Consider the following 27,910-nt stretch of genomic DNA (forward strand, 5'->3'; position numbering starts at 1 on the left):
GGTTTACACCCCTAAAAGGAATTTAGACTTTAACCCCACAAAACTTTGTCAGAAACAAATCATACTATTGAAGCTAAAATCATTTCAACCTTGATACATAACAAAACCACCAGTTTTCATTCACCAGTGTTCCCTGCTCAGCAGAAAGTGCCAGTCTCAATTGTCAACACTGGTCCCACTCTAAACTAAACACCAGTCCCACTTCATTGTGCTCCCACAAAAAATGACACTTCTCTCTATCAGTGTGCAGTGGTTGGAATACTGCAGTCATTCAATTATAGAGCCATATTATCAGTCTTGTTGAAAGTTCAAAAAGCCACTCTTGAGCAATAGAAGAGCATCATGGGGCTCATGTGCTCTGTGTTAGACATCACTTTTATACAGAAGCAATTTTCAAGTCATGCAGATTCGGCATGAAGACCAGCAATGTTTTGTGTTTTTGGCTACATTTGGTTTAATAAATATATGGAAAAGAAAGTACTCTTTCCTGCTTACAACGTTAAGTGAATTGTAGCACAGTAGTGGAATTCTCACAAACACACATATGGGAAAACGGTCTATGAAAGGGCAGCCATTCATGTTAGATCTGACGACAGTGTCCCTATCCCTTAAAATTCAACTGCAATCACCACTACCCATTATTTAGTAGTAATGTTTCTTTTTAAATAAAAATGCTGACTGCCAAACCTCAACAGAAACTGCTTCCAGTAAATGGATGTTGACCCAAATGCTTGACTATGATAAATGACAAAGTTCCATTTTTCATGCAAGACAGATTAAAAAAAAGAGGAATACAAACTATGACGGATAATCAGCACATTAAGCTTATAAATGTCTTTTTCATCCAAGTGTATGAATTTTTATGCAAATCTTAAAAGTCAATAACACTAAAACATGCATCTCGTAAAATTAAAGATCTCACATGAAGTAGGTTTTAAGATCATTTACAATTATTTCTATTATTAATACAGCTGATGAACCACTGCCGGGTAAAATTAATGCTTTAATACAATACACAACACACACAAAGCATGAGAAATACACAAATGCACTACACTGCCAGTACTGCACCTGTTTTGGCAGTCACTGATTTTGTGAACTACAACCTGTAAAGCTACAGTTGGCCTGCTATCCTACCCAACAGTACAACATTCTGGGTGGCACATCTTGGAAAAAAAACCCTTGGCCTCATCTTTTTATGTGGTTAATGAGATCTCGCTTTTCTCTGACAGTCTGACAGTTCCCTAATCGAAGCTGGGCTAGTAACAGCGAGCCACTGAATTGGCAATGCGTTGTTAGCAGCTGTTTACATGCTTTTGGGATCCCAGCATGGAGGTGGAAGGGGTGATTTCAACCGATTAATGTAATTACCGCAACCATTCATGTAGTAATAATATAATTAGAACATTTTTGCAGCTGAAGCCAAGTACAACGGAGATCGCATAGGAAACAGGGAGTCTGCTGACAACCTACTTCCCTTACATTGGTACCAGATGCCGTGAAATTTTGTTTTTTTGGGGGGGTTGTTATAGGAAGTCTTGGTTACCGTGCACATCAAGTAATAAAATCAAAGATTAAAAATCAATCCACAAGTACACCTGTTATCACCAATTATTCTAGACAAACTAGTTTCATGTGGAATTTTTTCTGATTTTACAGAGTTGGAACATTTAACTCTTGGGAGCTTGGAATGTCCTTTATAAATTGACACTTGATATCTATATTATTGAAACATTGAGTTTGGGTTCTCTTCTAGAAATCTGATTGATCCATTCTATCCATGTTGCTTTCTACTTATCTGACCGGTCACAGACCAATCACTTGATTCATGCTGCTATTATTCTTCCAGCAATCTGAATGACCCATAAAAAACTATGACCCATTCTTCCAACTAGCTGCTCAGTATTCACAACTCTGCCAGAAGCAAATAAAGGCTACTGATTTTATTGCATGCTTTTTCCAAGAACCCCTTAACTGTTCACATTTCAAACCGAAACAGCAGCTCAGCAACTTGCTTATTTCTGACATAGGATAAAACCTTACGAGCAGCAACCCCAATTGCTCCATCCACGTCTCTCGCCAACCTTCCCGCCTAGTGCCCTCTGGAGGTTACTCTAGCCAACCTCCTTCTGTCCCACTCACTCAACCCACCGCTGCCCCTCGGACTCTGCCAGTGCACCATCACTACACCTCTCCGCATTTCCCTCCAGAATGTCCAATCACTCATGAACAAGGCCCTGTCCATCCACAACCTTATTGTGGATGATTGCACTGACATTCATTCTCGAGATATGGGCGTCGCTGGCAAGGCTGGCATTTATTGCCCATCCCTAGTTTCCCTTGAGAAGGTGGTGTTGGGCCTTCTTCGTGAACCACAGCTGCCCGTGTCATGAAGGTGCTCCCTCAATACTGTTATGTAGGGAGTTGCAGGATTTTGACCGAGCAACAATGAAGGAACTATCTGCCACCTGCACTGACGCAGTGGTGGTGTGGCCCTCGTCTCCAAATACCATCTTGGTCTCTTCTCCTACATCTCTGGCACCTTTTCCTCCTTCGAACATCTCACCTTGTTCCACTCCTCTCGGCTCTCCTTTCAAATTGTTGTTCTCTACTGCCCCCAACAAACCCCACCACAAGTTTCTCACCAAGATCATCTCACTTCTTTTCCACCCTCAGTCTCTGCACTAAGCAACGTGTCATCCTTGGTGATTTCTTTGCCCTCTCTCCTATGATTTCACTGTTCTCCTGTCCTCTCTTAACTTCTTCCTCCACATAAACTCTCCTACCATATTCATGGTCACTTTCTCGACCTTACCATCTCATGTGGTCTCTCTGCTCCCAGCATCGTTATGAAAGACAAGACCCCCTCTGATCACTTCCTTGTGTGCCTCATCACTCGCATTCCCCTACCCACTTCCTCCTGCACCCAACCTGGAAAAGACTCTTCCCCCAAGTCACTCCCAACTGTCTAGCCTTTGGCTCTCCATTCACAATACTTCTTCAGCTGTCGATCTGCTCATTCACTCCTCTATTTCGATCTTTGATGTCATTGTCCCGAGTAAAACTCTTACTGTCTTCCACCCTAGTCTTTTCCCCTTGTATTGCCCCCATCTTTTCTACCTCAAGTCCAAGGGGCACAGGCTTGAACATATCTGGCACACACTGGTTGAGCCATCCATCGCAAAATCTGGTTGGACCATTGCAAGCACTAGCGAGCATTGCTCTCCTCCGCAACAACCGCTCACTACTCCAGGAGCATTGTGCAATGCAAAGATAACCAGTAGCTTTTTTCTCCACGACCAACCACCCCCTTAAACCCCTATCACCTGCCCTCTCCAACATCACCTCCAGCAAGTACACGGAGCATATGGATTTCTTTGACACTAAGATTGAAACCATCCATTCAGCTGCCTCTGCTGCACCCACCCACCCTCCCCTTGACAAACAAACCAAACTTCCCCCAAGATTACCCCTGCCCGAGCCCTGACTCACGTCTTTCTCCAGTTTCTCTCCTATCTGCCCTCATGCCCTCTCCGAGCTCATCTTGTCCATGAGACCCATCTGTGCTCTCTCGACCCCATTCCGACAAAACAATCACAGGCACAAAAATCAATCAAAAGGGTAAATGGAATTTTGGCCTTCATCTCAAAGGTACGGGACATTGCTGCAGGAGTTCCTCAAGGCAGTGTCCGAGGCCCAACCGTCTTCAGCTGCTTCTTCAATGACCTTCCCTCCATCATAAAGTCAGAAATGGGGATGTTCGCTGATGATTGCACAGGGTTCAGTTCCATTCGCAACCCCTCAAATATTAAAGCAGTCTGAGCCCGCATGCAGCAAGACCTGGACAACATCCAGGCTTGGGCTCATAAGTGGCAAGTAACACTCGCGCCAGACAAGTGCCAGGCAATGACCATCTCCAACAAGAGAGTGTCGAACCACCTCCCCTTGACATTCAACGGCATTACCATCGCCGAATCCCCCACCATCAACATCCTGGGGGTCACCATTGACCAGAAACTTAACTGGACCAGCCATATAAATACTGTGGCTACGAGAGCAGGTCATAGGCTGGGTATTCTGCAGCGAGTGACTCACCTCCTGACTCCACAAAGCCTTTCCACCATCTACAAGGCACAAGTCAGGAGTGTGATGGAATACTCTCCACTTGCCTGGATGAGTGCAGCTCCAACAACGCTCAAGAAGCTCGACACCATTCAAGATAAAGCAGCCCGCTTGATTGGCACTCCATCCACCACCGGCGCACTGTGGCTGCAGTGTGTACCATCCACAGAATGCACTGCAGCAACTCGCCAAGGCTTCTTCGACAGCACCTCCCAAACCCGCGACCTCTACCACTGAGAAGGACAAGAGCAGCAGGCACATGGGAACGACACCACCTGCACATTCCCCGCCAAGTCACACACCATCCCAACTTGGAAATATATCGCCGTTCCTTCATCGTCGCTGGGTCAAAATCCTGGAACTCCCTTCCTAACAGCACTGTGGGAGAACAGTCACCACACGGACTGTAGCAGTTCAAGAAGGCGGCTCACCACCACCTTCTCAAGGCCAATTAGGGATGGGCAATAAATGCTGGCCTCGCCGGAGACGCCCACATCCCATGAACGAATAATTTAAAAAAGTACAAAAGGGAGGAAGTAATAAGAATAAAACAGGACGGACCACCCGGCATTGGACCACTTGGTGCTGGACACGACAAATACAAACCAAGCCCTGTCGACCCTGCAAAGTCCTCCTCACGAACATCTGGGGACTTGTGCCAAAATTGGGAGAGCTGTCCCAAAGACTAGTCAAGCAACAGCCTGACATAGCCATACTCACAGAATCATACCTTTCAGCCAATGTCCCAGACTCTTCCATCACCATCCCTGGGTATGTCCTGTCCCACCGGCAGGACAGACCCACCAGAGGTGGCGGTACAGTGAAACACAGTCAGGAGGGAGTGGCCCTGGGAGTCCTCAACATTGACTCTGGACCCCATGAAATGTCATGGCATCAGGTCAAACATGGACAAGGAAACCTCCTGCTGATTACCACCTACCGCCCTCCCTCAGCTGATGAATCAGTCCTCCTCCATATTGAGCACCACTTGAAGGAAGCACTGAGGGTAGCAAGGGCACAGAATGTACTCTGGGTGGGGGACTTCAATGTCCATCACCAGGAGTGGCTCGGTAGCACCATTACTGACTGAGCTGGCCGAGTCCTGAACGACATAGCTGCTAGACTGGGCCTGCGGCAAGTGGTGAGCGAACCAACACCTGTCAACCTGTCGCAGATGCATCTGTCCATGACAGTATTGGTAGGAGTGACCACCGCACAATCCTCGTGGAGATGAAGTCCCATCTTCCCACTGAGGACACCATCAAACATGTTGTGTGGCACTACCACCGTGCAAAATGGGATAGATTCAGAACAGATCTAGCAACTCAAGACTGGGCACCCATGAGGTGCTGTGGGCCATCAGCAGCAGCAGAATTGTATTCCAGCAAAATCTGAAACATCATAGCCTGGCATATTCCTCACTCTACCATTACCAACAAGCCAGAGGATCAACCCTGGTTCAATGAGGAGTGTAGAAGAGTATGCCAGGAGCAGCACCAGGCATACGTAAAAATGAGGTGCCAACCTGGTGAAGCTACAACTCAGAACTACATGCATGCTAAACAATGGAAGCAACATGCTATAGACAGAGCTAAGTGATTCCACAACCAACAGATCAGATCAAAGCTCTGCAGTCCTGCCACATCCAGTAGTGAATGGTGGTGGACAATTAAACAACGAACGGGAGGAGGAGACTCTGTAAACATCCCCATCCTCAATGATGGCGGAGTCCAGCACGTGAGTGCAAAAGACAAGGCTGAAGCGTTTGCAACCATCTTTAGCCAGAAGTGCTGAGTGGATGATCCATCTCGGCCTCCTCCCGATATCCCCACCATCACAGAAGACAGTCTTCAGCCAATTCGATTCATTCCACGTGATATCAAGAAACGGCTGAGTGCACCGGATACAGCAAAGGCTATGGGCCCCGACAGCATCCCAGCTGTTGTGCTGAAGTCTTGTGCTCCAGAACGAGCTGCGCCTCTAGCCAAGCTGATCCAGTACAGCTACAACACTGGCATCTACCCGACAATGTGGAAAATTGCCCAGGTATGCCCTGTCCACAAAAAGCAGGACAAATCCAATCAGGCCAATTACCACCCCATCAGTCCACTCTCAATAATCAGAAAAGTAATGGAAGGTGTCGTCGACAGTGCTATCAAGCGGCACTTACTCACCAATACTCAGTTTGGGTTCCGCCAGGACCTCTCAGCTCCAGACCTCATTACAGCCTTGGTCCAAACATGGACAAAAGAGCTGAATTCCAGAGGTGAGGTGAGAGTGACTGCCTTTACATCAAGGCAGCATTTGACCGAGTGTGGCACCAAGGAGCCATAGTAAAATTGAAGTCAATGGGAATCAAGGGGAATCAAGGGGAAAACTCTCCAGTGGCTGGAGTCATATCTAGCACAAAGGAAGATGGTAGTGGTTGTTGGAGGCCAATCATCTCAGCCCCAAGACATTGCGGCAGGAGTTACTCAGGGCAGTGTCCTAGGCCCAACCATCTTCAGCTGATTCATCAATGACCTTCCCTCCATCATAAGGTCAGAAATGGGGATGTTCGCTGATGATTGCACAGGGTTCAGCTCCATTCGCAATCCCTCAGATAATGAAGCAGTCCGTGCCCGCGTGCAGCAAGACCTGGACAACATCCAGGCTTGGGCTGATAAGTGGCAAGTAACATTCGCGCCAGGCAAGTGCCAGGCAATGACCATCTCCAACAAGAGAGAGTCTCACCATCTCCCCTTGACATTTAAAGGCATTACTATCGCCGAATCCCCCACCATCAACATCCTGGGGATCACCATTGACCAGAAACTTAACTGGACCAGCCACATAAATACTGTAGCTGCAAGAGCAGTTCAGAGGCTGGGTATTCTGCGGCGAGTGACTCACCTCCTGACTCCCCAAAGCCTTTCCACCATCTACAAGGCACAAGTCAGGAGTGTGATGGAATACTTTCCACTTGCCTGGATGAGTGCAGCTCCAACAACACTCGAAGCACCCCATCCACCACCCTAAACATTCACTCCCTTCACCATCGGCGCACTGTGGCTGCAGTGAGTACCATCCACAGGATGCACTGCAGCAACTTGCCAAGGCTTCTTCGACAGCACCTCCCAAACCCGCGACCTCTACCACCTGAAAGGACAAGGGCAGCAAGCACATGGGAACAACAGCACCTGCACGTTCCCCTCCAAGTCATATACCATCCCGACTTGGAAATATATCACCGATCCTTCACTGTCGCTGGGTCAAAATCCTGGAACTCCCTACCTAACAGCACTGTGGGAGAACCTTCACCACACTGACTGCAGCGGTTCAGGAAGGCGGCTCACCACCATCTTCTCAAGGGCAATTAGGGATGGGCAATAGATGCTGGCCTTGCCAGCGACGCCCACCTCCCATGAATGAATTTTAAAAAAGTAATATTGCAATTATACACATGCTTGGTCAGACCCCATCTGGAGAATTGCATTCAGTTCTGGGTACCACATCTCAGAAAGGATATATTGGCCTTGGAGGGGGTGCTGCACAAATTCAGTAGAATTATACAGGAGGTTGAAGTGTTAAAATTATGAGGACAGGTTGCATAAACTGGGTTTTTCTTCCCTTGAGTATGGAAGATTGGGGAGAGATCTATCAAGGTTTTTAAAATGATAAAAGGAATCAATAGGGTTGATAGCTGTGGATTATTGATCAGTCGAAGCTATTGAGATTGAGATGGACAGATTTTTGTTAGGTAAGGGTATCAAAGGATGTGGTGCAAAAGCAGGTAAATGGGGTTGAGGTACAGTTGAATGACGGAACAGTCTCGAGTGGCTTAATAGCCTGCTCCTGCTCCTCTGTTCCTAAACGGCTGACTACTCAACTTTCCTTCCTGGGCCCCATGCGAGATGACATTGGAAATGGTTCTCTTTCTTCAGGTACTGTCCCCCTCCCTTTCAAAACCACCCTCACCATTCCTTTGTCACCATGCCTCAACCTGTGTCCTTACAAACTACCACCCCATTTCCAACCTCCATTTCCTCTCTAAAGTCCTCTAACGTGTTATTCACTCCCAAATCTGTGACCATTTTTCACGCAGCTCTATGGTTAAATCTCTCCAATCAGGTTTCTGCCCCTGCCACAGACCTGAAATGGCCCAAATCGAAGTCATATATCACATCCTCTGTGACTGTGGTGCAATAGCCCTTCTCTTGACCTCTCTGCAGCCTTTCACACAGTCAACCACACCATTCTCCTCCACTGTCCAGCCGAGTGCCCTCACTTGGTTCCGCTCTAAACTTTCCAATTGTAACCAGAGTATCTCCAGTAATGGCTTCTCTTCCAGCCCCATTACCTCCAGAGTCCCCCGAGGATCTATCCTTGGCCATCTCCTCTTCCTCATCCACATGCCTCCTCTTGGCAAAATCATATGAAAACATGACGTCAGGTTCCACATGTATACTGACAACATCCAGCTCAACCTCTCTACCACCTCTATCGACCCCTCCACTGTCTGTGTTGTCAGCCTTCATGTTTGACATCCAATCCTGCATCAGCTGCAATTTCTTCCACTTAAACATTTGGAAAACCGAAGTCATCGTCTTTAACCCTCCCACCACAGAATCCGACCCCTCCCCGGCCACTGTCGGAGTTCGAAGCCACAGCCTTGGTGTGGTATTTGTCCTAAAGTTGAGCTTTCAACATCCCTATATCCTCTCCAAGACCGGCTACTTCCACCTTCGTAATATCGTCCATCGCCACCCCTGCCTCAGCCCATCTGCTGCCAGACTCGACTATTCTAATATCTGTCGCCATCATCAGTTGATGCCTGCCTGGCCGGATCAATGATGCAGTTTATATATTGCTGGCCAGTAATGACCTTGAAAATGTGCAAATTGCTTTAAAGTCGTATTCTTAATTTTTAAACACCACAATGTAAACAGGCCCAATCTAACAAAGTTCAGAACACCAGCAGCCTCACCATGTTGTGGAAAAACAAAAGCTAGAGTTGTTAAAATTGGAAAGCCATGTGGTGAATGATAGAATACTAGAGCCTGGTCTTTAGTTGCTTTCAAGCCTTTATTCACAGAGTTCCCTTGCACACATACACACACCACACCCTAGCTAAGCTCGCCTATAAAAAGGATACAAGAGAGTCCCCAATTAATACCCACCACCTGAATACATTTAACACTAATTGATATAAAACAATTAACAAGAGTGATGCAAAAATATCGCTGGAACCAGAGTTGAATTACTGCCCTCAACTCATCGATCAATCAAAATTTGTTGGGAAGTATTAACATAGTTTGGTGGGCATGAACCTAACACATTAGCAAATTGCTTCCCTGCAGCGAAGGAAAGGAAAGATAACTGTCGAGGATAACTCATCCTGAGATGAGAGAGTTGTCCTATAAAGGAGAGATTGAGTAGAATGGGCATATATTCTCTGGAGTTTAGAAGAATGAGAAGTGATCTTATTGAAACGTATAAAATACTTAGAGGGATTGTCAGGGTAGATGCTGAGAGGCTGTTTCGCCTGGCTGGAGAGTCTCGAACTTGGGGGTATAGTCTCAGGATAAGGGGTCGAGCATTTAGGACTGAGATGAGGAGGAATTTCTTCACTCAGATGGTGGTGAATCTTTGGAATTCTCTGCCCCAGAGGGCTGTGGATGCTCAGTCGTTGAGTATGTTCAAGGCCGAGGTCGATAGATTTTTGGACTCTAGGGGAACCAAGGGATATGGGAATAGGGTGGGAAAGTAGATTTGAGGTCGAAGATCAGCCATGATCTTATTGAATGCCGGAGCAGGCTTGAGGGGCCTACCCCTGCTCCTGACATTGCTGCAGGAGTTCCTCAGGGCAGTGTCCCAGGCCCAACCATCTTCAGCTGCTTCATCAACGACCTTCCCTCCATCATAAGGTCAGAAATGGGGATGTTCGCTGATGATTGCACAGGGTTCAGTTCCATTCGCAACCCCTCAAATAATGAAGTAATCCGAGCTCGCATGCAGCATGACCTGGACAACATCCAGGCTCGGGCTCATAAGTGGCAAGTAACATTCGCGCCAGACAAATGCCAGGCAATGACCACCTCCAACAAGAGAGTGTCTAACCACCTCCCCTTGACATTCAACGGCATTACCATCGCCGAATCCCCCACCATCAACATCCTGGGGGTCACCATTGACCAGAAACTTAACTGGACCAGCCATATAAATACTGTGGCAACAAGAACTGGTCAGAGGCTGGGTATTCTGCGGCAAGTGACTCACCTCCTGACTCCCCAAAGCCTTTCCACCATCTACAAGGCACAAGTCAGGAGTGTGATGGAATACTCTCCACTTGCCTGGATGAGTGCAGCTCCAACAACACTCACGAAGCTCGACACCATCCAGGACAAAGCAGCACGCTTGATTGGCACCCCATCCACCACCCTAAACATTCACTCCCTTCACCACCGGCGCACCGTGGCTACAGTGTGTACCATCCACAGGATGCGCTGCTGCAACTCGCCAAGGCTTCTTCGACAGCACCTCCCAAACCCGCGACCTCTACCACCTAGAAGGACAAAAGCAGCAGGCACATGGGAACAACACCACCTGCACGTTCCCCTCCAAGTCACACATCATCCCGACTTGGAAATATATCGCCGTTCCTTCATCGTCGCTGGGTCAAAATCCTGGAACTCCCTACCTAACAGCACTGTGGGAGAACCTTCACCACACGGACTTCAGCAGTTCAAGAAGGCAGCTCACCACCACCTTCTCAAAGGCAATTAGGGATGGACAATAAATGCCTGCCTTGCCAGCGACGCCCACATCCCATGAACGAATAAAAAAAAAATTCTTACGTTCTTAACTTCAGCCACTCTTCCAAAACCTCTTGTAACTATATCATAGTACCATTGACAAACACCTAGGATGGCACAGGAAGAAAAAGAGAAAAACAACTTAAAACTGGAGGAGTCTAGACACTGACCCCTGGACCTCAAAATATATTTTTTAAAAGCCATCATTGTTACATAAAAGAGAAAAAGAAAGAAGTTGCATTTACATAGCTTCTTTCACAATCTCAGGATGTCCCAAAGCACTTCACAGCCAATGAAGCACTTTTAAAGTGTTGTCACTGTTATTATGTAAGGAAATGCAGCAGCCAATATGCACACAGCAAGATCCTACAAACGGCAAAATGATAAACAATCAGATATTCTGTTTTTGGTGGTGTTGATTGAGGGATCAATATTGGCCAGGACATCAGGATAACTGCCTTCCTCTTCTTCGGATATTGCCATGGGATCTTTTACACTGACAAAAGGGCAGATAGGGCAGTTTAACATCACATCCAATTGATGGTACCTCCGACAGTACAGCACTCCCTTAGCACTGCACTGAAACGTCAGCCTAGGCTACATGCTCAAGTCTCGAGTGGGGCATGAACCCATGACCTTCTGACTCGAAGTGAGATGCAACCACCGAGCCAAGTCTGACACTTGTCATGCAGTGTGATATAGTAAAAGGACAATGATAATAACATAGTAGCTGAAGGTGAGGCAAAAACTACTACAGTTTTTAACCCCAGAGTACTATCATTACTAATCAACAAAACTGAGATTCACAGTTTGCATCAGAAATCACAAACATTTCCTTCAATCATCATTGCATGTACAGGATCTCAACAATAATGTATATGTTGCATTAATATATAGTGTACTAATGTGTAATACAATAAACCTTTATGTTAATTTCAATTAAATATAAGATACTTTTATAATGGTTCATATTCAAATTACTGCTGCAAATTCAGATTTATTCTACATTTCTAATTGTTTGGAATCAAAATAGATAACTTAAATAGCACAAAAATATTTTCTACGATCTTAGATCAGAGAAATAGTGTAACAAATTTGCAACCTTGAATGTAAAAGTTTGGATCAAGCTAGTGTAAAAGAGTTTAAATTTGAATTCCCCCAATTTTCTCCTGCTATGCCCAACACACCATTGCATGGGTTAGATAAGATACAGCCAATCACATCCATTTGGAGGGTTTTGGAGGGTGAGGGCACAAGAGAGAAATCAAAGCTAGAGAAATGAATGTAATTAACCTCTGCTAAGACTTTGCTGACAGTGAAAAGAGAAAGACCAGAGCTTCCTTAGCCCTTTCTCAGCAAGGTCCTGAAGAATTGTGTCCAAGCTAAAATTGACATCCAGCAAAACCTCTGGTACCTATATGAATCAACAGTTGGGGCAGACACACCTTCTACCTTCCAAATCAATACCTCCAAGATCCTCTAGGGACTTGGGGCCACCCAGCACCATATTCTAACCATTAGTCCATTTTTCAAAATGACTAGATTTCCATGAGAGCCCATAACACATCACCTGCAAAACAATGCACTACAATTCTAATTACTAGTCTTGTGCCTTTAATAAGTGTCAGGCAGCACACACAATAAATATTGATTTTGACTGCTCCCATGCAGCATGTCAACAATAAGCTGAAGAGGAATCTGCCTACTATCTGATAGAGCACATTTTTAAGTTGTACATAATTTAACGCACCAGTCTTCCCTTCTATTTAAAGTAACCTCATGACCAGATGTAGGGCTGTACAGCGTCCATATTTCAAATTGAACACAGAAAATTATAGTTGGCTCAGTGGTTTTAATATTAAAAAAATTCAAAACAGTGACAGGGCCTCAGTTGATGGCAGTCAGTCTCCAAATAGAGTTCCTGATTGTGCCTGTATTATTAGAGGGAGGTAACAACCAAAAGCCCTGTTTTTACCGAGGGGAAGGAAGTGAAAGCAAAAGGCAAGACAGCTTGAGCTACATTCATGCACTAACAGTTAGATTTATATTGATATTAGCAGAAATTTGGGAGCCTGGTGCCTGTGCAGTGAATGGTATATGTAGAAATAAAGGCAGAGCGCCAATTTTGGTGGTTTGAGAAAATTCTAACAAAATAAAAATTGTTAAAATTTTATTCTTCTATGAAAATGTATGTCAAAATGTATTCTATTTTTGGTCATGCAGCCCCTGAATCTGAAGCACATTTCTGAATGAATTGTACAATATCACAGTGCTGTTGAATGCTAACTGTTATTACACACAAGAAATATGTCAACATTTTCTAACGTTATAGTCAGAGGTACCATATAAATCCTGTCAGCAAAAAAAAATCACAAATTATGCCCACCAACAAATATGTTAATCAAAAACAACAGCTCTCTCTATATTACAGATATTCTACGTTACACTATGTTAATATGATGGTTATTTTATCACTCCAAATTATTTTGAAAACAATACTTTTGGTTTAAGCTAACTGAACCCATTACACAAGAACATAGACTTATAGGAGTAAGAATTAGTAATTCTTCAGTAATTTGATGGACGGCATTACTAAATTGTTTTAATCGGTCATAGTTAATATGTGGTCATCCTACTGCATTGAAGTAGAAATCTAATCAGATGAAGGTCAGAATAAAATTAAAAATATGAATTTGAACTGTAAAACTTGCAGCAGTTTGTTTATCCCCATCAATAAAATGTGTAATCATTCATTTAACTTCTAAAACATGTCCTACATAGTTGCAGTTTATTTTCCAAATATCATTGTATTATATAATTAGGTCTCAGACCTACTCAATTCCCTTAAGTATTCCTTTAATTGGGCCTGGTACACCTGAACAGAGTTCAGCTGCACTGAATGTAACAGACGCAAAAAGCTTTACCTGAGTGTGTCTTAGTAGCATGTTTTTGCAGAAAATCCAGCAAGTGAGCAAGAACCTTTTTACTGCATGGTATTAATTCCTCATCACATTCATAGCACCTGTGAAATTAAGATGTTTTAGAAGAAACAATGCTATAGAATACATACTGTGCAGAATTTCTTATTTTAAAAGCAGTCTTTTAATTTCTTTTTCACTTTCATATCAAAGCACTATTGATGAAACACATACTATGATTTAAACTCCTCTTATTCCAATAGATCTTTCAAATTAGGTCATAGCCTCTGCCTCAACAGCCACTTGTGGTAAATCATTCCAAGTTCAGTTCTGAAAGAAAAGACGTAAAGGCCAGATGGTTTCAGCAGGAAGACAAGGCTGAGAAATCCTGGGAATGCCAGACAGACAATTAGCGGAACTGAAACCGGAAACTTATAGTTGCTCTGGCATTTCCAGGATACCTAATCTTCTCCTCCCACAGAGAACATCCAGCCTCTTCAGAACTGAAATTGGAATCTTATCCAATCGGAAGGATCGGGGGAGAAGGATAGCACTAGAGCAAGTAATAGTACAGTATTAGGTGGGATCAGACTAAGAGGGAGTACAAGAAAGTCTAAGACTGTGTGTTTGCAGTGCATGTGAGTAATGGCGCAAATGGCCACATGGGAATACGATATTGTGGCGATAACGGAGACCTGGCGCAAAAACGGGCAGCATTGGGTACTAAATATTCCTGGATACAAGGTGTTCAGGAAAGATAGGGAAGGAAAGAAAGGAAAGGGGAGATTAGCAGTATTGATTAAGAAGAATATTGCAGTACTGGAGAGAGAGGATGTCCTGGAGGGGTCAAGGACAGAATCTATTTGGTTAGAATTAAGAAATAAAAGAGGTGCCATTACACCCCTGGGGGTATTCTATAGGCCACCAACTAGTGGGAAGGATAGAGAGGAGCAAATTTGCAGAAATGTGGAATTATAGAGAGGTGCAAAAGCAATAGAGTAGTGATAATTGGGGATTTCAACTATCCTAATATAGACTGGGATAATAATAAGGGGCAAAGAGGGAGAGGAATTTTTGAAACACGTTCAGGATAACTTTCTTAACCTGTACGTTTCCAGCCCAATGAGGAAGGAGGCATTGCTGGACTTGGTTCTAGGGAATGAGGTGGGCCAAGTGTCAGTGGGGGAGCATTTAGGGAGCAGCAATCACAGTATCATAATGTGGAGATGCCGGTGATGGACTGGGGTTGACAATTGTAAACAATTTTACAACACCAAGTTATAGTCGGGAGGAAGCCTCCGAAAGCTTGTGAATTTAAAATAAAATTGCTGGACTATAACTTGGTGTTGTAAAATTGTTTACAATAGTATCATAAGGTTTAGAATAGCTATGGAAGAGTACATGGACTACTCTGAAGTAAAAATACTCAATAGGAGGAGGGCCAATTTCAATGGGATGAGGAGATCTGACCCGGGTAAACTGGAATCAAAGATTGGCAGGCAAAACTGTAATTGAACAGTGGGCGGCCTTTAAAGAGGAGATGGTTCGGGTACAGTCTAGGCACATTCCCACGAGGTACAAAGGTAGGGCAACTAAAGCCAGAGCTCCCTGGATGACAAAAGAGATAGTGAGTAAGATGAAACAGAAAAAAGGGGCGTTTGACAGATGTCAGGTTGATAACACAAGTGAGAACCAGGCAGAATATAGAAAGTTCAGAGGGGAAGTGAAAAAGGAAATGAGGGGCAAAGAGAGAGTATGAGAATAGACTGGTGGCCAACATAAAAGGGAATCCAAAAGTCTTCTACAGGCATGTAAACAGTAAATAGGTAGTAAGAGGAGGGGTGGGGCTGATTAGGGACCATAAAGGAGATCTATTCATGGAGGCTGAAGGGATGGCCGAGATACAAAATGAGTACGTTACATCTGTCTTTACCAAGGAAGAAGATGCTGCCAGAGTCTCAGTAAGATATAGTTGAGATACTGAATGGGCTCAAAATTGATAAAGAGGTACTTGAATGGCTAGCTGTACTTAAAGTAGATAAGTCACTCGGTCCAGATGAGATGCATCCTAGGTTGTTGAGGGAGGTAAAGGTGGAAATGGCAGAGGTACTGGCCATAATCTTCCAAACATCCGTAGATATGGGGATGGTGCCAGAGGACTGGAGAATTGCAAATGTTACACCCTTGTTCAAAATAGGGTGTAAGGATAAACCCAGTAACTATAGGCCAGTCAGTTTAACCTCAGGGAAACTTTTAGAAACAATAATCCGGGACAGAATTAACAGTCACTTGGACAAGGTTGGATTGATTAGGGAAAGCCAGCACGGATTTTTTAAAGGCAAATCGTGTTTAACTAACCTGATAAGAGTTTTTGGATGAGTTAACAGAGAGGGTAGGTGAGGGCAATGCAGTTGATGTGGTGTATATGGACTTTCAAAAGGCGCTTGATAAAGTGCCGCATGGTAGGCTTATCAAGATTGCAGCCCATGGAATAAAGGAGGCAGTAGCAAATATCAGCGGGATTAGACAAAGTTAATGTGGATTTATGAAAGGGAAATCATGTTTGACAAACCTGCTGTAGTTATTTTGAGGATGTAACTGGTAGAATAGATAAGGGAGAAGGGATGTGGTTTGGATTAGATAAGGGATGTGGTTTATTTGGATTTTCGGAAGGCCTTTGATAAAGTCCCACATAAGAGGATAGTGTGCAAAATGGTTGTAATATACTGGCATTGATTGAAAATTGGTTAACAGACAGAAAACAGAGAGTAGGAATAAATGGGTCTTCTTCGGGGTGACAGGCAGTGACTAGTGGGGTACTGCAGGGATCAGTGCTTGGGCCCCAGCTATTCACAATATATAATCAATGATTTGGATGAGGGAACCAAATGTGATATTTCCAGGATTGCTGACGGCACAAAACTAGGTGGGATCGTGAGTTGTGAGGAGGATGCAAAGAGGCTTCAAGTCGATTTAGACAAGTTGAGTGAGTGGGCAAATACATGGCAGATGCAGTATAACATGGATAAATGTGAAGTTATCCACTTTGGAAGGAATAACAGAAAGGCAGAGTATTATTTAAATGGTGATAGATTGGAGAATGTTGATGTACAAAGGGACCTGGGTGTCCTTGTACACCAGTCACTGAAAGCAAACATGCAGGTGCAGCAAGCAGTTAGGAAGGCAAATGGTCTGTTGGCCTTCATTGCAAGAGCATTTGAGTGCAGGAGCAAGGTTGTCTTACTGCAGTTATACAGGGTGAGACCGCACCTGGAGTATTGTGTGCAGTTTTGGTCTCCTTACCTAAGAAAGGATATACTTGCCAAGAGGGAGTGCAGTGAAGGTTCACCAGATTGATTCCTGGGATGGCAGGACTGTTGTATGAGAAGAGATTGGGTCGACTCGGCCTGTATTCACTCAAGTTTAGAAGAATGAGAAGGGGTCTCATTGAAACATATAAAATTCTGACAGGGCTAGGCTGACTGGATGCAGGGAGGATGTTTCCCCTGGCTGGGGGGGTCCAGAATAAGGGGTCACAGTCTCAGGATACGGGGTAGGACATTTAGGACTGAGATGAGGAGAAATTTCTTCACTCAGAGGGTGGTGAACCTGCAGAATTCTCTACCACAGAAGGCTGTGGAGGCCGAGTCACTGAATATATTTAAGAAACAGCTAGATAGGTTTCTTGACCCAAAAGGCATCAAGGGGTTTGGGGAGAGAGCGGGAATATGGTATTGAGATAGAGGATCAGCCATGATCGTATTGAATGGCAGAGCAGGCTCGAAGGGCCAAATGGCCTACTCCTGCTCCTATTTTCTATGTTTCTATGATAGACTTCAAGAGGATATAGACAGGCTGGTGGCATGGGCAGACACGTGGCAGATGAAATTTAACGCAGAAAAATGCGAAGTGATACATTTCGGTAGGAAGAACGAGGAGAGGCAATATAAACTGGAGGGCACAATTCTAAAAGGGGTACAGGAACAGAGAGATCTGGGGGTATATGTGCACAAATCGTTGAAGGTGGCAGGGCAGTTTGAGAAAGAGGTTAAAAACGCATAGGGGATCCTGGGCTTTATAAATAGAGGCATAGAGTACAAAAGTATGGAAATCACGATGAATCTTTATAAAACACTGGGTCGGCCACAACTGAAGTATTGTGTCCAGTTCTGGGCACCGCGCTTTAGGAAAGATGTGAAGGCCTTAGAGAGGGTGCAGAGGAGATTTAATAGAATGATTCCAGGGATGAGGAACTTTAGTTAAGTGGATAGGCTGGAGAAGCTGGGGTTGTTCTCCTTGGAACAGAGACGGTTGCGAGGACATGTGATAGAGGTATTCAAAATTATGAAGGGTCTAGACAGTGTAGATAGAGAGAAACTGTTCCCATTGGCGGAAGAGTCAAGAACCAGAGGACACAGATTTAAGGTGATTGGCAAAAGAACCAAAAGGTGGCATGAGGAAAAACTTTTTTGTACACACAGCAAGTGGTTAGGATCTGGAATGCACTGCCCGACGGGATGGTGGAGGCAGATTCAATCATGGCCTTCAAAAGGGAACCGGATAAGTACTTGAAAGGAAAAAAATTGCTGGGCTACAGGGATAGGGCGTGGGAGTGGAACTAGCTGGATTGGTCTTGCATAGAGCTGGCGCCGACTCGATGGGCCAAATGGCCTTCTTCCGTGCTGTAACCTTTCTATGATTATGGCGAAGACGTAGAGGTCAGATGGTCTCTGTGGGAGGAATAGGCCAGAGATTCTGGGTATGCCAGAGCACCTTTTAGGTGTCAGTTAAGCAACTGAATTGTCAAAGACCACAAATGGAAAATGGTGAACAATGTAGAAAGAAATATAAAATAAACTGACAAAAAGCTAAGCAACTTTCAAGTTTCTAGTCAACGAAAAAAGTTCTTCTTGCACCGGAGTTCCCTGGTAACTCAGTTAATAAATGTACAGCATTGCTGATACTGGGTAATACAGGATGGCCCTGCGTTCAATATCTGGTACAACAATTGACCTCAACAACCCCATGGCCAAGGAGAAAACCATCATCTAGGTTTCTCTCCCTTAATTTCTCTGGGCCTCTGCTGAAAATGCATGTTAGAATCGGCTCAATTGTGATGCCACCCAATGTCATTATCTTCTGACACAGCTACAGGAATCGCCAGCTTCAGCGAGAAGAAGTAAGGAGACAAATCTATACGTAGAGGGAAAAAAAGGTGTCCAAAAAGCTCAGTCTGTGCATTAAAATTATATTACAATTGTGATAATGAATGAATGAATTGCACTCATAACACTTATTACTTGATTTGCCTTACCAAACAGTCCACGAGTCCAAACTGATCATAATACAGTGTGGGTCCAAGCGAGTAGTCTGGAAATGCTTCAAAGAATGCTGATTTTGTGAGCTTTGACTGCAGCCCTAAGTGTAAGAGACACTATATATAGTCAATCTAAAAAAATGTGACAGTTTTCTAAGGTACCACTATTAACTTACAAGTTTTAGTGTTGTCAGCATAATTCAATAAAGAATAGTGGGCCCTGGAATTTTCACACTTTCACTTGAACTATGAAAACTAACTAGTCCTTCCAAACTAGTTGTCTGGAGTGAGCATTTTGAGCTACTGTTTAATACTACAACAACTTGCATTTATTTAGCAACTTTACAGTAGAAAGGCCTCAGATGTAATCAGACAAAAACAGATGCCGGGCCAAAGGAGGAGCTATTAGGAGAGGTAACTAAAAGCTTGGTCAAAGGGGTGGGTTTTAAGGAGGGTCTTAAAGGAGGAGAGGGAGGTGCAGAGGCAGAGGAGTTTAGGCTGTTCCAGAACGTGGGACCAAGATGCTGAAAGCACAGCCACCAATAGTAGAAAAAGGGATGGGGAATGCAAAAGAGACCAAAGTCAGATGAACGGTGAGTTCTGGGCAGGGAAGGGTTGTGGGTTGGGGTGTACGGAGTTTATGGAAGGGGCCGAAGGCGATGCCTTCAGTCTTAGGTTTAACTGGAGGAAATTGCGGCTCGTCCAAGACTGGATGTTGGATAAGCAGTCCAAATACCCTGCTCTAGAGCAGGGTATCGTCAGCCTAGATGTGGAAGCTAACCCCATGACTTCAGATGAGATGGAGAAAGCATTTAGATAGAAAGGGGGACAAGACAGATCCTTGGGGACTCCGGGGTGGGAAAAGAAGCCATTGCTGATCATGCTCTGGCTACAGTCGAAGAGGTAAGAGTGGAACCAAGCAAGGGTAGTCCCACTTAGCTGGACAATCGAAGAGGGGTATTGTAGGAGGGTGGTATGGATGGCTCGTCAAAGGCTGCAGAGAGATTGAAGACGAGGAGGGATAATGCACCACAGTCACATTCACAGAGGATGTCATTTGTGACTTGGATTAGGGCAGTTTCAGTGTTGTGGCACAGGCAGAAACCTGATTCAAACATGGAGTTGCTGGAAAGATGGACATGGATTTGGGAGGTGACAATACATTCAAGGACTTGAGAGAAAAGGGAGGTTGGAGATGTTTTTTAATGCAGAAATACTAAAGTAGTCAAAAATGGCTACAGTAAAATGTCTTTATACCACACATTTTTAAAAATTCTAACAGGAATGGTTATGTATTGAAATACCATTTGATACACTATTCAATGCAACGCATCAGCACAAGTTATGAACAAAATGCTCCAAAAGAAAAAGCATAAGAAACACAAAAATCAGTTTATAGGGGCAGGCTTATTCAGTCAGTCAATAATATTCAGGTTAGTTTTTGTTTGCAAAAGATCCAAAGTATTGTCTGCACATTTCTCGAGTGTCCTATTTTCCCCTTTGTTAATTTTAGTGAAAAGGTACATATGAATATTAAATGTTCATACTTTTATTTGATTTAGTAACTTGGAAACTGATTGGTATTTTTTAATCCATAAACTCAGTCATAGTATTTCCATTATTATTAGCTGGTCTTTCCTTCAGTTTTTCTTCCATGGAATGCTTCTAAGGATTCATTATTTTACAGAGTTGCTCTGACTGGCTGTGGATTACTGTGTCTAATTAAGATTTCTAACATCTTTCCTACAGTATGTAATGTAGAAGAAATTCAGTGACACATTAGATGAAAGGGAAAGCAACTACTGTGAACTACAAGTGATTACTCCTAGGTATGAACTAGTTTTTATTAAATTACAAAGTTGATACAAGCCAATAGGACATTCCCTCCCTGCAAAAAGGTTACCCCTCTTTCTAAAATTAATGCCAATGTTCAGTCTGTTTTCAGACCAACTGCAGACTTCTTTTCCACTATTTTTGCTGCATTTTAGCAAAAACTAAAATACTTCAAATGTAAAAATATACTGCTATCAATCCATTTGAAAACATAGCATCACCAATGGCTCAGGTAGCAAAAAGCTGGGCAAGTTGATCACTTCTTGACACGGGGACTGAGCGGATCTCACTCTGTTTGCTCACGTACTGCAATACTACAGCCCAGATTTAACTGGGGGTGCAAATTGGGCAGGCAGTGGGCAGGGTGAGTGGGGAGCCCCCACTACCTACCGAGACACCTGAACCTTTGTTTCAGCGTGGCATGCTCTGTGTTGCGTGGTGGGGTTGCGGAGGTGTAAGCCATGTGTCCTCAACAGCCATCCTGCCACATTCCTGGGTCGAATGTTGGGGGAATGGTGGGTTGCCACAAAATAAATGCATCCTGACAGCTGCTTGAGAAACTTGCACAAACTTGTACGATCCGATTTATAGAAATCGGACACTACCTGGAGTGGAGTGGTAGCCTTTCCATTAACTAATGCTGCTGGCTGGTATTCTGGTACCCTGATGGCAATATGTGCGCAGTGAATGATGCCCTGGACGCCAGGGAAGCCAGCCACTGCTGCAAATCCCCGAGCTCTCTCCTGTTGACAATGATTGAGGTCAATGAGGAAGCTAATGTACTGGTCAGTCCTGATGAATAGGGTGGTGACCTGCTTAATGCAGCTGTGCATTGCAGAAGACCGGGAGATGGGGTGACATCCCCTGTAGCAGACTGGAAGAAGCCAGTGGCAAAGAAGTTCAGGGCAATGGTAACTTTGATAGCCACTGGCAAAGCATGACGTCCTAGTCTAGCAGGTTCTTTTGCAGGAGGCTGTAAAGGGCTGCATCAGCCTGCTTGGAGAAACACAGCCTCCTTATGCATCGCTCCTTGGATAAATCCCAAGAAAGTACACCCTGTGTGCTGGGGATGCCCTCCTACGAGCAACTCCCCTCATCTGCTGCCTTCTGATAGGCCTAGCTACTGCTGGTTGCTGAGGCTGTTGCTCCTCTTCCTCCAAGTGTTTCTCCATCCAAATGAAACTGGCAATAATAGCAGCCATTATAAGCAGACTGAGGGTAACAAAGCAAAAAAGGTGCGAAAGAAGCAATCTAAAAGCTGGAAACTCTCCTGGTAATTCATACAGCACAAAGATCCTATGATCCAATTAGCTGCAGGTAGGTGCCCTTTAAATACTGCTTCAGTGGCTCTAAAAAAAACACAATCCCGCTAGATATTCCCCGTGTGTTGGGTATTGGGCCGGGCTCCCTCAATTTATAGTTAAAATGACATTGAGGTCCTAATTATGTCATAAATTCTGGGGTCAGCTCATTTAAATAATGCTGGCAGAACAAAGGTGGACATCCCACCAGCAGAGGGACTGATACACCATGAGAGTCTGGAAAATTCAGGGAGAAAATCAAGGGCGAAGCTTCTCTATTTAAAGTAATTTATAGGGCTGAGCAGGTTCCTGGAGGAGAGACTGAAATGGCTGAAGTTAAAGAAGGAAAAAGGCAAGCTAATTTTTCAGAGGCTGATCTAGAAGTGCTGCTGGCACAAATTAGAGAATGGAAGCATTGTTGGAAAACCACAGTACAGGCCATGACATGCAGCAACAAAGGCCATGTGGAAGAAGGTGGCTGTGGATGAGTGGGACCTCGATAAACCCACAGACTCTTTGCAGTATTGGAAGACGTTTAATGACCTTGTTAGGTCAGCAAAGGTAAGAACGTTTTCAGAAGATCAAGGAAGATAACGATTCATAGAGAACCACATGGATAGCGCCAAGCACAATAGTCAAGCACTGCCCTTTAGGGTACCATATGATACCATGTCCCTTACCCCAGTAGCAAAGTCACTTGGTAGCACATGTTAAGTGTCTCATATCGTTTAATGCACGCAGGCACACTGAAGTCTCACAACCAGGATCTGGAGAGGAGACTGCAGCAGCCAGTTAATACTGTGCATTTCTCCTGCACAAGACAACAGTGCACAGTGCCAGGGAATGCCCAGCTACTAGAGGAGGAAGTACCAACATCCAGCATTTAACAACAAATGAAAAGGATGGAATGACCATAATGGGCTTCCACTATGGCCTGGCAGTTGGAGATGGAGTGGGTTCGTGATAATATATACCTTTTATTTTTTTTACTGTTTCTATGTATTCTTCAATCTCTTCACCAGTTACCACTTTCCTCATAAGAAATTGAAGAAGATAAAATGCCACTCAAACACAAAGTTAACAGTACTGTTTTTTTGTCCAGAGGCTGCAAGCCAAGAGACAGCATTGCTGAAGAGTAAGATGTGCAGAGCCTTCTACTCTAGCAACACTGGTGACAGCTCACCCACTCCATCATTCACACTGTTCCTTGCACTTAGAAACCCAGAGATACCCACTTTAAGAGGTACAGGTAAGGTAGGTGAGGAACTGACACATGGTGAGATACAGAGCACAAGGAAGCCAGAGATGTCGTTGTGGAAGTGGAACCTGATGTAATTGAGAGTAGGCACAAGACCTGTCAGCCCCTGGCTGCAGAGCAAACGAATGATGATCTCAGAGATTCTGCCATGAAGAGAAGGATACCAGCAGAGCATTAGACATATATGGAAGCTCTATATCGCCTTTCTCAATATGTATGAAAAATGGCTCGGTCAGTAGTGAACTTCACTGCCCTTCTGTGCATCAAAATCCAACAGAGGCTCAACTCATTGCAGGCAGCTTGGAGAAAGTGGCAGTTGCAACAGCATCTTCAAACCTACCCCCACTTCTTGATATGCCCAGGCAAGTCAATTAATTCAATATGGAGATATTGAATGAAGGACTGCAGGCTTGGGAAACCATCTGGAGAAGTCACTGTCAACCAGATTGCAAAGGCAGCATCTTGGAGGGACGACAGTATATTTCACTGACTCTCTCCCAGAGATCCAGGGATTTTTCTGCTTCCATGAGGTCTGTTCTGCCACTGATCACTGGTAACCTGAATCCTCCCAGTACTACTGGAAAATCTGGTGTGGGACCCACAGGGGCTGCATCCTCTCATGGCAGCATTACAGTGGAGCACTCCATCAGCTCCCCTCAGAAGCTTTCATCTTTGCAGAATCACTTGACATTCAACGGCATTACCATCGCCGAATCCCCCACCATCAACATCCTGGGGGTCACCATTGACCAGAAACTTAACTGGACCAGCCATATAAATACTGTGGCTACAAGAGCAGGTCAGAGGCTGGGTATTCTGCGGCGTGTGACTCATCACCTGACTCCACAAAGCCTTTCCACCATCTACAAGGCACAAGTCAGGAGTGTGATGGAATACTCTCCACTTGCCTGGATGAGTGCAGCTCCAACAGCACTCAAGAAGCTCGACACCATCCAGGACAAAGCAGCCCGCTTAATTGTCACCCCATCCACCACCCTAAACATTCACTCCCTTCACCATCGGCGCACCTTGGCTGCAGTGTGTACCATCCACAGGAAGCACTGCAGCAACTCGCCAAGGCGGCTTTGACAGCACCTCCCAAACCCGCAACCTCTACCATCTAGAAAGACAAGGGCAGCAGGCACATGGGAACAACACCACCTGCACGTTCCTCTCCAAGTCACACACCATCCCGACTTGGAAATATATCACCGTTCCTTCATCAGCGCTGGGTCAAAATCCTGGAACTCCCTTCCTAACAGCACTGTGGGAGAACCTCCACCACACGGACTGCAGCGGTTCAAGAAGGCGGCTCGCCACCACCTTCTCAAGGGCAATTAGACCCGAGGTCCGAGACCTAAGCGGCGGCGGACCTGGGCGGAATCAGAGGCGAGAGACCGGAGAGCAGGGATATAAAGAGCAGCGACCCGAGGCCCGAGACCTGGGCGGAACCAGAGGCGAGAGACCGGAGAGCGGGGATATAAAGAGCAGCGACCCGAGGCTTGCTCTGAGACCAGCGGCAGAGTTCGGGGTGACGTCACCAGTCAGAAAGTGACGCGGCACAGGGGAGATTGGTGAGTAGGTTCAGGTGAGTATTTCTACCATTTTACTGTAAGTAAAGTAATAAGAAAGGGAAGGTCTGCAGGTTTTATAACAGGTAGTGTTTTGTTTTTTAGTGTACCTAGGTCCCTAGTATAGTTAACATTTTCTAATTTCAACGTAATTTAAAAGGGGTAACTAAGCTAAGGCAAGTCATAGCAGCAGACCTCGCACCCGTGATATGCCCCTCCTGCAAGATGTGGGAAGTCATGGACACTACCAGTATCCCTGCCGACCATGTGTGCAGGAAGTGTGTCCACCTGCAGCTCCTGACCGATCGTATCTCGGAGCTGGAGCTGCGGGTGGACTCACTGTGGAGCATCCGCGATGCAGAGAAACTCGTGGATCGCACGTTTAGCGAGTTGGTCACACCGCAGGTAAAGGGAGTACAGGCAGGAAGTGAATGGGTGACCACCAGGCAGAGTAAGAGGTGCAGGCAGGTAGTGCAGGGGTCCCCTGTGGCCATCCCCCTCTCAAACAGGTATACCGTTTTGGATACTGTTGGGGGTGATGGCTCACCAGGGGAAGGTGGCAGCGGCCAGGTTCATGGCACCGTGGCTGGCTCTGCTGCACAGGAGGGCAGGAAAAAGAGTGGCAGAGCTATAGTGACAGGGGACTCGATTGTAAGGGGAATAGACAGGCGTTTCTGCGGACGCAACCGAGACTCCAGGATGGTATGTTGCCTCCCTGGTGCAAGGGTCAGGGATGTCTCGGAGCGGCTGCAGAACATTCTGGAGGGGGAGGGTGAACAGCCAGTTGTCGTGGTGCATATAGGTACCAACGATATAGGTAAAAAACAGGATGAGGTCCTACAAGCTGAATTTAGGGAGTTAGGAGTTAAACTAAAAAGTAGGACCTCAAAGGTAGTAATCTCAGGATTGCTACCAGTGCCACGGGCTAGTCACAGTAGGAATGACAGGATAGCTAGGATGAATACGTGGCTTGAGAGATGGTGCAAGAGGGAGGGATTCAAGTTCCTGGGACATTGGAACCGGTTCTGGGGGAGGTGGGACCAGTACAAATTGGACGGTCTGCATATGGGCAGGACTGGAACCAATGTCCTAGGGGGAGTGTTTGCTAGTGCTGTTGGGGAGGGTTTAAACTAAAGTGGCAGGGGGATGGGAACCGATGCAGGAAGTCAGTGGGAAGTAAAGTGGTGACAGAAACAAAAGGCAGTAAGGGAGAGTGTACAAAACATGGCCGGACAGATGGTCTGAGAAAGCAGGGCAAAGACCAAGGGAAGTCTAGATTAAACTGCATTTATTTCAATGCAAGAAGTCTGATGGGCAAGGTAGATGAACTCAGGGCATGGATGGGCACATGGGACTGGGATGTTATAGCTATTACTGAAACATGGCTAAGGGAGGGGCAGGACTGCCAGGGTACAGATGCTATAGGAAAGATAGAGCAGGAGGTAAGAGAGGAGGGGGAGTTGCGTTCTTGATTAGGGAGAACATCACGGCAGTAGTGAGAGAGGATATATCCGAGGGTTCGCCCACGGAGTCTATATGGGTAGAACTGAAAAATAAGAAGGGAGAGATCACTTTGATAGGATTGTACTACAGACCCCCAAATAGTCAACGGGAAATTGAGGAGCAAATATGTAAGGAGATTACAGACAGCTGCAAGAAAAATAGGGTGGTAATAGTAGGGGACTTCAACTTTCCCAACATTGACTGGGACAACCATAGCATTAGGGGCTTGGATGGAGAGAAATTTGTTGAGTGTATTCAGGAGGAATTTCTCATTCAGTATGTGGATGGCCTGACTAGAGAGGGGGCAAAACTTGACCTCCTCTTGGGAAATAAGGAAGGGCAGGTGACAGAAGTGTTAGTGAGGGATCACTTTGGGACCAGTGATCATAATTCCATTAGTTTTAAGATAGCTATGGAGAATGATAGGTCTGGCCCAAAAGTTAAAATTCTAAATTGGGGAAAGGCCAATTTTGATGGTATTAGACAGGAACTTTCAGAAGTTCATTGGGAGAGTCTGTTGGCAGGCAAAGGGACGTCTGGTAAGTGGGAGGCCTTCAAAAGTGTGTTAACCAGGGTTCAGGGTAAGCACATTCCTTATAAAGTGAAGGGCAAGGCTGGTAGAAGTAGGGAACCTTGGATGACTCGGGAGATTGAGGCCCTAGTCAGAAAGAAGAAGGAGGCATATGACATGCATAGGCAGCTGGGATCAAGTGGATCCCTTGAAGAGTATAGAGATTGCCGGAGTAGAGTTAAGAGAGAAATCAGGAGGGCAAAAAGGGGATATGAGATTGCTTTGGCAGATAAGGCAAAGGTGAATCCAAAGAGCTTCTACAAATACATAAAGGGCAAAAGAGTAACTAGGGAGAGAGTAGGGCCACTTAAGGATCAACAAGGTCATCTATGTGCGGAACCACAAGAGATGGGTGAGATCCTAAATGAATATTTCGCATCGGTATTTACGGTTGAGAAAGGCATGGATGTTAGGGAACTTGGGGAAATAAATAGTGATGTCTTGAGGAGTGTACATATTACAGAGAAGGAGGTGCTGGAAGTCTTAACACGCATCAAGGTAGATAAATCTCCGGGACCTGATGAAATGTATCCCAGGACGTTATGGGAGGTTAGGGAGGAAATTGCAGGTCCCCTAGCAGAGATATTTGAATCATCGACAGCTACAGGTGAGGTGCCTGAAGACTGGAGGGTAGCAAACGTTGTGCCTTTGTTTAAGAAGGGCGGCAGGGAAAAGCCTGGGAACTACAGACCGGTGAGCCTGACATCTGTAGTGGGTAAGTT

At 45.2% G+C, this 27,910-nt stretch overlaps 1 protein-coding gene across 2 annotated transcripts in view; it reads right to left on the minus strand.

Annotated features, from left to right (window-relative positions):
* Positions 1–27,910, minus strand: part of usp45 (ubiquitin specific peptidase 45) — a 130,723-nt gene that overhangs the window by 93,916 nt on the left and 8,897 nt on the right. For both annotated transcript variants that reach the window (XM_067984776.1, XM_067984777.1), the window contains exons 4-5: positions 19,149–19,252; positions 13,841–13,938 (exon numbers count right to left, since the gene is read on the minus strand). In XM_067984776.1, the coding sequence (XP_067840877.1) occupies positions 13,841–13,938; positions 19,149–19,252 (202 nt within the window). The remainder of the gene's footprint in view (positions 1–13,840; positions 13,939–19,148; positions 19,253–27,910) is intronic.

This window comes from Heptranchias perlo, chromosome 5 (genome assembly GCF_035084215.1).
Source record: "Heptranchias perlo isolate sHepPer1 chromosome 5, sHepPer1.hap1, whole genome shotgun sequence".
In the NCBI taxonomy this organism is placed as follows: domain Eukaryota; kingdom Metazoa; phylum Chordata; class Chondrichthyes; order Hexanchiformes; family Hexanchidae; genus Heptranchias; species Heptranchias perlo.